General features: G+C 32.5%; 1 protein-coding gene and 1 pseudogene across 1 annotated transcript; both read right to left on the bottom strand.

Moving 5' to 3' along the window:
• Positions 1–1,112: 1,112 nt before the first annotated feature.
• LOC125862067 (histone-lysine N-methyltransferase family member SUVH9-like) lies at positions 1,113–5,175 on the bottom strand. Its single transcript, XM_049542043.1, has 3 exons — positions 4,650–5,175; positions 2,739–4,427; positions 1,113–1,482 (listed from the first exon to the last, which is right to left on the bottom strand). Exons 1-2 carry the CDS (start codon positions 5,025–5,027, stop codon positions 2,811–2,813), a joined length of 1,995 nt encoding a protein of 664 aa, XP_049398000.1. The 5' UTR covers positions 5,028–5,175; the 3' UTR covers positions 1,113–1,482; positions 2,739–2,810.
• Positions 5,176–8,835: 3,660 nt separating this feature from the next.
• The window catches only part of LOC125862005 (disease resistance protein Roq1-like), a 34,761-nt pseudogene continuing 31,440 nt past the window's right edge, over positions 8,836–12,156 (bottom strand).

Genomic DNA, 12,156 nt, shown 5'->3' with positions numbered 1-12,156 from the left:
AGGACCTTTTACCCCCTGCACTATTTAATAGTGTATTTTAAAGGTATATGTGTGCCCACGTGGACATCATAAATATTGCATCATTTTAAATAGTAATGTGTCCACGTGGGCACATATATACCTTTAAAATACACTATTTAATAGTATAACGGTAAAAGGTCCTCCATAAAGTTTGATATCGTAACAACAATATCGGTCAAAATTGAAGTATTTTTCAAACCCTTTTCCCTTTAGTAAAACATCTCAAAGAATTGAAGACAATGTTACAAAGCCAATATTAAAACATGATTGACTCAAAATGAAATGAATTAGACAAATTAAGAAATAAAAAGTAACTATAAATTTAATTGTGTATAATTTTTAATTATAGCTACAACAATAATAAAATTTCAAAAACATATACTACTATATTGCTTTAATTCCTCAAATCTATCCTTTGTAAATTTCTGAATTTGTGCTAAACTTTTACTCACTTGCACTATTACTTCGAATATAATATAACAATTGACTGTTTATTTAATCAAAATTAAAATATTAGGTAGTTAATTGTATTTTGATTTTTATATGATCATGCGAAAGTGCGAGTAATTTCTCTAATTAGTAAGAAATTAGCACAAACTATTTAGAAAATTTTAAATAATACTCCCTCCATTTCTTTTTTAAACGAAGAGAATAGTTACAAATAGATACATAATTTTTTATATTCTACTTAGGTATTCTGTTTCATCAGATCTGGTTGTCTCTTTCATGTATGCATCTCCTTCACATTGCTTTTGGTTCTTCGTTTAATCTTGCCTCTTGCTGGAATTTGTTTCTTTTTTGTGCATCTTCCCTCTCCTTTCAATCGAGTCACTTCGTCCCTTTCAAGTGCAGATGAATATGTTGTTTAGCTTAGGACTAGGGCTTATGATCCTTCTCTCAACAATAAAACAAAAATCAAAAAGGAATTCTCCTAACCTAAGCAAGCCGCGGAATCACAGACAATTGCTCTCTTGACAAGATAAGGCTCCAAGCCCTTTGTTTACGACTTAATTTCTAAATTTGTGTGTGGGGGGGNGGGAGGGAGCTGCCTTTGATGACATCCAATGCATTAGATAACAATATTACAGTACAAAGTTGGTAACTGATCCAAAAAGGCATTGATCTCGATTACAACTATCCATGACAAAGGATTGATACAAATTTCTATATATGATCATATGAAGTTCAATCTTCATATTTACAAGCTAAAAGGTTTCTTTTTCTCTTTTGAGAATGGAAGTCACAAACAAGTAGCAGCTAATACTATAACATGAGTTCTTATAATGGGGAAGAATATTACTTCCAAGTTAGTTGTTGCAAGAAACTTTCTTCTATCTTCTCAGATAGTCATTGAACACACCTTGAAATCTAGGTTAAGTGGACTAGATTCTATCATCAAGATTGTGAGTATTCTCGAGCAAAGGAAATAGGGAAAACGTTCACCAACAACCGCGCCTTCATCTGCACGAGAAATAATTCAACGTCAGCTGAATGTTTAGCTAATATAGTTGTTAGTGACTACCACAAGTCAAAAGCTTACATGCTAGGTTCTCTCCAACATCACAAAGGTATAAGCATTGAGAATTCGAGATACTGATGTGCAAAACAAGGATATAGAACATGTAAAAAGGAGGTTACAACATTCTAAGTCCTTTTCCCGGACGTTCTATGAAGTTAATTTTACTCAAATAAAGTATATTATAATAGGGCCTCCCACCATATATGCAAGTGAATGAAATCGATACACAAAAAAGGATGTAGAGGACAATTAGCATTAAACAAGATCAATAATCATCAAGACAGCATACATAAGCAAGGTGGGTATATTACTATTCCTTATCAGAAAAGGCGAGTAGCACATAAAGTGAAAGTGGAAGGAGCCACAATCTTCATAAAAAGGTGAGGAAATGACATTTTACTGATTAGTGTCTTGATTGTTTTAAGATACTACCAGAGATGATTCGCAATCTGTTAAGGTACTTCAACTGAAACACTTGAGCACTCCTAAGATGAGAACATTACTAGTATTCAAAGTATGCAAGTACTCCTAAATAAGGGACAGATAATGCTATTTCGTACTAAAGCAGAAAGAAACTAATCAAATGGCATAGGATATACTTTCTTTAGTGCAGTTTGGGGCAATTAATATTTCAAATTTCAACACTTCTAGTGTGTATAATTCTTCACGGCTAAATCGGAAGCCTCTTTTTTTTATCCAGTAAAATTGGAAGCTCCTTAGTCATAGAAAGCAAAGAACAAAATGTACAACTAGAAAAAAGTAGAGCCAATATAGCTGTAATCTAGCTCTGAATAATTACAGGACATCTGATTCAAGATTATTCAAAACGGAAAATACTCTCAAATGCATTTGATATGCCTTTACGACTAATCTATCGTATGCATATTTAAATAGCTTGTGTCGATTCTACAATTGTAAAGAAAGGACAGTGACATGCCAAAGAGGTTGTCAGAGGCTCTCAGAGCTAGACGAAATTAAGACTGCCAGACATGAACAGAATCACTCTGGGAATTCAAAGCACAAAGGACTTCAACCAGCTTATGCAAGACAGATGCAAAGAACAAAGACCACATGCAGCTACAGTACAAAGACGATCAATTTACAGAATATAATTGCAAAAGCAGCATTCAAGAAAATGTTATGATGACTGTCATAGTTCCAAACTCTAAATGATTTATGAACTATTATGGTTGCTTACCTTTAGTACATGATGTGCCGAAAATAGCTATGCTGCATCACTCTCAAAACTGCAACAGTTCCCATGAGGTAGTCAATTGCAGATGGCAAGCTTCCCTGTGCAGTCATCAGCCATTCCATAATCAATGCTGAGTTCCCTTAGGGGAGGGATATTCTCCATTGCAAAGAGCATGAGGTGAGGGAAAGATACACTATTATGATCATACAGCACAGGCTGTACTAGAACATTGGGGCTTGAACTGTGACTCATGTAACAGGCTAAATTCCTCATTCTAGAAACATCCATCGCAAAATCCAAAGGAGGAATAGAGGGGTATGCCGGTCGGACATAATTAGAATCTATTCGGGACAAATCTCCCCATTCCGCCCATCTCTCAGCAAAATGACTTGGATAGATTAAACTATCACCATTCATTGTAAATATTTGAGCTTGCTCTTGTGTGAGAACAACACCAGTATATTCACAAATAAAAGACCCTGCTAGGAGGAGGTCCAATGACCTAACTCCCCAACCAGTCTCCCTAGAACGAAATACTTCAAACCTGTTCCTCACACCTTTCTGGCTAACTCGATTCCAACAAGTTGGAGGACATGAACAATGTGGTCCACATTCAAAAATGACTGGTTTTCCTCTCAACAAGATCCCATTCGTATCATATGCAAACTGTCCACCATTTTTCATCGCGCAAAAGCAATTAGTCCCATTCCCACACCCATCAGTGCACTCACAACCTGAACCATTTCCCACATGCTGATAGACATATGGAGGAAATACAGTCTTCAACAGATAGTCATAACAAGCTGGATCACGTTCATTATCAATATCATTGAATAAAAATACAGGCACATTTTCCTTTTTCCTTGATATATCAAGAGAAATGTATCCCATGGGCCTTACCTCTAGTGGCCTTGTCCTAAGACTCTCTGCAAATCTAAGTACAGCACTTCCCATGTCTGGCTGATTCTCAATCCTAACAAGCTTATATTTGTACACTCCAAATCCAGACTTACCCACATCAAACCAAGATTCAGTGATTCTATACAATCCATCATACACGTACACTTTACCACTAGAACTACCAACATATTTAAAGCCACGAATTACCCTCACCTCAACTCCATAGTACATGCTCCTCTCCAATGCCAAATTCCCACCTTCCAACTTTTGATGCACAACTTGCCGTGAGTTCTTATCCTGTCCACCTTGCCCTGTATATATAATCACATCCCCAGCATCTTCATCATCCTCATACCCCCCTGAAGCAATTACACTTGTGGCAATTGGCTCCCCATTTGAGCTCTGGTTAGCAGGAAGATAATCAATCCCAGCTTGAGGCGTCCCATGTAATCCTACCACACAAAGCTCCATTCTATATAAGAACAAATCACCAACAAGCACTCCTGGAATCGGACCAACAGTACGCTTATCACGATTCAACCAAAGTCCATGCTCCCTCATCATTTGTGATGCCTTCAAGTCCCCCCTTGCTCTAGTCTGTCTGCCAGAACCCAAATGTTGGTTGTTTTCATCCTCTAAATTTACAAAAATCCGTAGAGAATCATAAAGCATTCGTGTCTTTCGAATCAGGTCACGGAAATATCGTTCGTCCTCCGGTTTAAGATCTGTCACCCTAACCAACTCGGATGACCTCTTTTCATACTTCCTTCTTGTAATAACAATATCAGAAACCTGAGATTAAGTTAACAAATCAAATATGGTCGATTCAATTCACAAAAAAAACTACTTGGGTCAGTAAGCATTACATCAAATTCATCTACAAAATCATTATAAACCCAAATCAATTCAAACCAAACCAACAAAAAAATTCATTTTATTCCATTTTTAACCCAAACTTCTTCAAGATTTGATTTAAAATCTCTAATACACGCTAAATAAAACAACTCCTAGTACCTGTGAATCATTGCTGACAGGAACAATCGCTCGACAACCTGAATCCTCATTAGCTTCAACATCTCCATCTCTCTGTAAACTCTGAGCAAAAGCCGTTTGAAACAGCTCAGATATCCGATTATACTCCGAATGAACACCTGCCTCAATTGAGCTTGGAGTTTGAGAACTAGTAGCATTCTGCTGCTGCTGCTGCGGAGTAGTATTTCTGAAACCTGAATTGTAACTGAAATTCGAATTGGGGTTTATCGATTGAGGGGTAAATTCATCAAGGGGTTCAAGTTTCGGCTCAATTTTAGGGAAAATCATGGTGGGTGTTGGAGTTTTCGGTTCAGTAGGGAAATTAACGTCTTCTAATCCAACAACAGAACCCATTTCCATAGAAAACTCAAGAAGAATTTATAGCTTTTTAACACAAATTAGCTCATGTAAGAAGAAAAATTTGAGAAAATTTAGGGTTTTTCAGAGAAATATTGAGATTTCTCCATAGAAATGAAGAAGAAGACAGAGGATTTGTCTGAAAGAGAAAATAAAGGAATCTTTTTATCTTTATTATTATAATTATATATACATAAAAAATCTATTTTTAAATGTATTTTTTTTTCGAATTTAAGCATCGAATTAGGAAATAAAGAAATATTATTTATTTTATTTAAAAGAAAAAAATCAAATGTATTCGTGCTCTTATAATAAAAAAAAATAGATGAAATTTAATTTTTCCTTATGTTTAAGAAAGATTATCTTGATTCCTTTATACGATAGTCAAATTGATTAATATTATGAATTTGGACAGTTTTTGTAATAAAATGTATATATTTAGAAACTACATATAAGATATTATAAGCCATAATAATTAACAATTTGAAATATTTAAAAAGTATTTTTGTAAAATTATGATTAAAGAAAATATTCTTTAATTGTTCGAATAGTAACTAAGATACTTAAATTAGAGCGAAAAAATATTAGTTATTAATGCAATTAAATAAAATAAATTAAGAGGTATATCAAAAATTAAAATATTAAACGACATTTAAAATGAAGCGGAGATAGTAATTGATCCTTCGATTAAAAGTAAAGGGTTGAGTCTTTTTAAAGAGGAAAAGAATGTCTATAAGTTTTAACTTTTAATTAGGAGATATTTTTTTTTATAATTTTCGCTTCTATAAAATTGAAAGTTTACCCAAAATGATAAAAGAAATTACCTTTCTTTTATTGTTGAGTTGAATTGAATTAAATTTTAATATGAATATCAAACACCGAATAATATCCCTTTTTAAAAAAACACAATCCTCCTCAATTGTCATATTTACTCAACTACATATTTATATTTATTATAAATCTATTTATAATTTTTAATAAATTATTTATATTAAATATTTTTTATAATATAAGTATATTAGTTAATTTAAAATTATTAAATTCAGTTGAATTCATAATATATTTTTTTGTCACCCATTATGCACATGTCACAAGAAAAAGCACCCAAGAAAACAAGAATTAATTCTAGTTATGTGAGGTTGCTCTCCTTGTTACATGTGCCTAGTGGGTGACACAATTTATGTGTAGTGTTGGTACTTTTCACTTAAAGGATAACTATAACTTTTTATATTCATTTATATTTATTCGTCTTGAATTTTGCACGTTCTTTAAAAAATAAATAATGATCGATTAGAATATTTATATTAATTAATAATATTTAGTTTTAAATATCAAGAAATAATTTGGGAAAAATTAATGCTGAGACATAAAAAAAGGATATGTATAAGTCAGTTTTGTAACGAGGTATATCAACTCTAAATCGTAAAGTCGAAGGGTATATCAAATTATTTTTCCTAAAAAGAATAATATTTTTCTTTTAATATGTTAAACACGACAAATAAAAATACACATATATTTTTAGTGTAATGAACAAATAAAAATAAATAGAAGAATAAATTGACTTTTAAGTACACAAATTATGTTTGAGAAGACAAATAAAAACCTAAAAACTAACCAAAACAAAGGAAGAATACAAAGTTATTTGCATCTTGATTTTATATACTAGTATTAGTATATTTTATTAGGAGGTTTTCTTTTGTACTTTTTGGGATACTAATAAAAAAGAATAATCTACTATTTGTAAATAAATAAATAATTTTCTTATAATTTTTTAATTTCTTTTTGGAAAATTACTTGGCTAGGGACCACTTGCCTCTTAAGCCGGGAAAATTTTTAGTTGTCATCTCAGTTGGATTTGAAATTTCAGATTTTTGGCTCCAAATTTTGAATAAAGTGAAATTTTCGTATTGTATTTTGAATTTTTTGCAAAAGTTCTGTAAAATGAAATGGTCTGAAATTTGAAAGTACTCTCCTCGATAATCGGTTATATTAAAATAATAATGATATCTCATATCATCGTTTTTAGATTAACAATAAAGTTTCACTGAATTTAAATCATCAAAGAGGATATTAGCAATGTGAACGATGTATATTGGATTTAGAAAGGAATCGAGCTAGCTTTTTTTCAATAGGAAAATGTTAACGGAGAAGGTGAAAATGACCAAGGTCTTGCCTAGATTGGACGTTACTTTTACATTTATTTGCTTCGTAGAGACTTGTGTGAAGACTTTTATGTCACAAACAAAATCGTCCTTATACTCATAATAGTTTAATCTCATAGATATTTGACTTTTGACTATTATCTTAATACAATCTAATCTAAAGGGAGAATTTTTTTATATATAAAAATTTATGTAAAGATATTAAACTTTTATAACTTTAGTTTTACATATATTGAAGTGTTAGCTTATACATGTACGTAATATATATATTGATGTCGTAGATTATAGTAATCAAAGAATAAATAATACATAGTATCTATTATACGTGAGGTGACAATCCCCATTAGGGACAACAAAATCATTTATTTTGAATTACAAAATGAAAATCCACCGAATTAAAGTAATATACGAATGATTTCTTAAATATATGCTCATGCATGCGTAAATTATAACAATCAGAAAGAAAATGAGATATAGGGAAACGAATCATCAATCTTTACTTGTGTTTGTTGAATGCAAACAAATAACCGGTGAAATATTTGATGTGCACGTACATAACACATGTCTATGGTTAGTCGAGTTAGTTTTAACATAGATGCAAGTATCCTTTGTCATGACTCGAACATCACCACCAACATATCCAATGAAAGCTCCTCACAAGTGAGATCATGGGAGTAGGGGCGGACCTACAGTGGTTCAAGTGGGTTCAGATGAACCCACTTCGTTGAAAAATAACACTGTATATATGTATATTTAATCAGTTTTTAAAATTTTATATGTATATATTAAATTTTGAACCCACTAACACAAGTCTGAAGCTTAGCGGAGTGGTTTAGGGGGTTTAATTTTCCCAGCCAACTCGGGATTGAATCTCCATTGCCACATTTTAGTTTTAATTCGTTTTTTTGATATATAAAACATTCACACACAATTTTGTCCTCTATGTAAGTGTAATTTTTGTCCTTTTAGTTACTTAGAAACTATAAAAAGTAGAACAACTTTTTACTTTTACAATTAAAAGTCCAATAGTCAACAACTTTTGTCCTTTTTGTTTTTAATTTATTTTTTTTAAAAAAAACTCAACTAAAAAGGCACTAATCTCTATTATTCTCAATTCTAAAAACCTTTTTGTCTTTTCTTTGTTGAATGTTTTTCGCTCTTGATTCTAGTCTTTATATATACATATATGATTATTATGGTTATTTTTTATTTCTTCAACTAAAAAATTCCTTATCATTCTAAAATCAACAAAAAATTACAAATAATATTAGGTATATTTCTATATATTTGATTCTGAAATTAAGGTTATAATTATTTTGTTTTCATTTGTTAAATGTTGAATGAAGAGAAATCATTCATAATATTCTTTTATTTTCTTAATTTATATTGAAGCCTAGTTTTTCGTCCATCTTGTTATTTACCGTCTCATTCATAAGTCAATGTAATTTTTTTTCAAATGTATTAACATTGTTTAGTATAGTCAAATATGTATGTTGATAGCCTCATAAAAATTACAAATAATATTAGGTATATTTNCGAGTTAGTTTTAACATAGATGCAAGTATCCTTTGTCATGACTCGAACATCACCACCAACATATCCAATGAAATCTCCTCACAAGTGAGATCATGGGAGGATAAAAAAGTTGTTTCAGACTCAAAAACCAACATTATAAATAAAAACTTCATCCATGTATCATCGATACAAACCCCTCATATACAAATTGTACCAACAATGTAGAACATATTCTTTCCATACCATTTTATGATACGTGTTTGGTTGAATACAAAATTTAAGAAAGAAACAAAAGCATTTGAAATATGTGATCTAAAACAAGTCATCACTCATTGCATCCTTTTCATACACCAGGCGAATTCCCCAGCAGCGTAGTTCTTCCCACTTCTCGTGAAAATAATATACATCCAACATGTAATAATCATTTGGATTCTTCCCTTCTTTATTGCCATAACCATTCCACAATGTTTCAAATGGTATGTAGATGCAACAAATGAAAGGATCGATGACCTCGAATATCGATGGATGCTGCTATACTTCAAGGAATATTTTCTTTCAGGGTCAGATTTGCAGATCAATGTAGCTTTTGATCCTGTGTCCCGTATAATACTAGGACCATAACATATCCAAAAACCCATGAATTTATCGGTATACCAAGATGGATTCAGATCAATTGAGATCTCTTTTTGATTTATAAACCGATCATAATCAAACAACTCTGGAATTCTGACTCTGGGGAAAGAAATAACAAAATAATCCCTTTGATGGAAGTCACACTGCATGCAATAGAATATAAATTATTATTACTACTACTAGAAATCAATTTGACGAGAATATTCAACATTCATTTATGATGAGATAAAAACCTGGATGCATGTCCTGAGAAAATGCTGTAGGAACACATCACCTTGTTCACTTGAGACGGCTCCACAGTCTGATATTACGAGCCTATACAGCTTAAGAGAATTAATTACGAGATCTCTTATGCTCTTCAAGGCTAAATGATAATCTGCAAATAAAACCATTAAATTTGGGGGTAGCTCTTCTGATGGCAGTTCATTAAGATTCTGACAGAATTGTATGTTCAGATGCTGAAGGTGTAAGAGTCCTTTGAAGCTTTTTGGTAAACAAGAAATATTGCTTCCACTTAGACTCAAGTTTTTCAAAGTGTGCAAAGATCCTAAATCCTCAAAAAGTCCACTCAATCCTAAAATTATCAGTTTCCCAAGCTTGGTGATGGAGGGAGGTGGTTGGTATATTGCAGTTTCGCTCACATCAAGCATATATAACTCTTGCAAATCACCCATGTTTTCTGGAAGCTTCTCTAACTTTTTGCACCTGTAGTGTAAAAGACGTTTAAGATTCACAAATTACAGATGCTGTCTGGTAGATATACAAGATCTTCACAACCTTCTAGATGGAGAGATTCAAGGCCGCTCAGATTCCAATGGATGAAGACACTTCTCTTATCCCAGTAGAATTCAGAGTCAGTTGTGTCAAGCAATGCATATCTCCATTGATTTGTGGAAATGTATCTAATTTTGGGGGATTAAATATCACGAGTCGTTGAAGGGATTCCATCTGAATAGAGCTTAGAAACTCCTCTAAGTTCTCACATCTATCTATCTCTAACAAAAGGAGCTTCTTTGGAACTCCAAGAGATATGGGGAGCTTTACTAATCCAGAACATCGGTATATATAAAGAAATTCCAGTTGCTGTGATTCAAAGAGGTTGGCTGGCAGTGATGCAAGTTTATTGCAACCTGAAATACAGAGAGTTCTAAGATTTTGAATAGCGTCCGGAATACTTTCAAGAAATTCACAATTAGTCAATTCCAAATGTTTAAGGCTGTTGAAAGACGGGGGTAAGTTTCTTATCCACGGGGATCCAACATAGAGTATTGATAAGCGCGGCATATCTCCACAGATTTCTGGAAATTCTTGTAAGCTTGTGCATTCAAGGAGATTGAGAGTCTCAAGAGATTCCATGCAGACAAATTTTGGAAGCTTCTTAAGTTTGCGACATTTATACAAACTCAAATAAGTAAGTATTCTGCAATGTCCAAGAGAGGAATGGACCTCTTCCAAATTCACACACCCCTCTAAATCTAGTGTCTCCAAGATTGGCATATCACCAAAATTAGGGGTTTTTGTTAACTCACAGCTGTCCCTGAAATCCAAATGCTTCAAGTTGCTCAATTTCTGTTTTCATTTTTTAAGAAAACGAAAAATCAGTTAGCTTAAGTAGTATTTGTAATAGAAATATTTTGTGGGTGACAAAATAAAAAGAATAGAAGGTTTATTATGATCATTGAAGGCTGTAGGTAATGTGGAAAAGAACTTTTGAGATACTTAATTGTCTTAACATCAAAATATATATTTCTTCTCTATTAATTTAGTAACTAAAATAAAACCTGTTTAATATTGGAAAAATATACCAAAAGCTGTAACAACATGGATCAAATGCCTAATATTTGTAGTTGGTACAGATATGTACGAAGCAAATTGAGCAAAGATACATTCAACAGTACAGCAGAAAAGAAACATAAATTTGTAGTATCGCGTTATCATGAAAAGCATAGGGACTGCTGGATTGGGCTTATCGAAGGGCAAAATGTCAATTGTCTTGCATAATAAACAAGCGGAGCCTATTTTTGCAACAAAATAATACACCGGGACAATATTTAATGATGATCCACAAGGAGGGACATTCCGCACAAAAACTTGTAGTTATAGTTCAATTCCACCTAAAAAAAAATTGAGATTTAATTGGGAAAAGAAAGAATATGAGCTGCTGGAGAGAGGGAGAGATGCTACATTTGATTTATGTCTCTGTACATTGGATTTGCAAGTTTTAAGTTTTCAACTTTCAAGTGAGTGCTCACTAAATTAAAAATACTTATGTTAATTGTGTTGGGAAAAAACGGACAAGCACAAAAATATATATGGTAAAAGTAATGGAAATAAACTGGGAAAATAATGACACCAAGAATTTTACGTGGAAATCCTTCTAAATAAGGGAAAAATCACGGGCCAAGAGGAGCAACTGATATCACTATAGTAAGAAATTTTACACTCTGTAGACACGAATACAATACTCAAAGTGACTACTACACACTCAAAAGGAATAACATTGTTTTGATTTCCACCCTACTAAAATATCGCTCACACTCTATTTTTCTTCACAGACTATTTTCTTATATAGTCTATGGAAACCTCACAGCTCTCTAAATATTTTACTCTCTCTGTGAAATTGGTGTGTCTCAAATGAGGAGCCGAAGAGCTCCTTTTATAGATGCAATTGCATTGCACTATTCAAAAATCATGCCACCGAAAAATTTGCATTGCTGCAAATTTTGTTGACAAAAGAAAAAGGTTTGCAGCTATTGTTGACAAACAAATTCAGCCCTCATTTTCTTTACAACAATTGCAGCTGCAATTGTTGACCCAAAAAA

The sequence above is a fragment of the Solanum stenotomum genome, chromosome 4 (genome assembly GCF_019186545.1).
Source record: "Solanum stenotomum isolate F172 chromosome 4, ASM1918654v1, whole genome shotgun sequence".
NCBI classification, from domain to species: domain Eukaryota; kingdom Viridiplantae; phylum Streptophyta; class Magnoliopsida; order Solanales; family Solanaceae; genus Solanum; species Solanum stenotomum.
The sequence above is the reverse complement of the archived record's forward strand: the minus strand, read 5'-3'. Positions and strand labels throughout refer to the sequence as shown.

Excerpts from the sequence above, each read along its gene's own strand:
- LOC125862067 (XM_049542043.1), bottom strand. The coding sequence starts at position 5,027 with ATGGAAATGGGTTCTGTTGTTGGATTAGAAGACGTTAATTTCCCTACT. Across the intron at positions 4,428-4,649 it reads CTGTCAGCAATGATTCACAG|GTTTCTGATATTGTTATTAC; the intron begins GTACTAGGAGTT and ends ACTTAATCTCAG.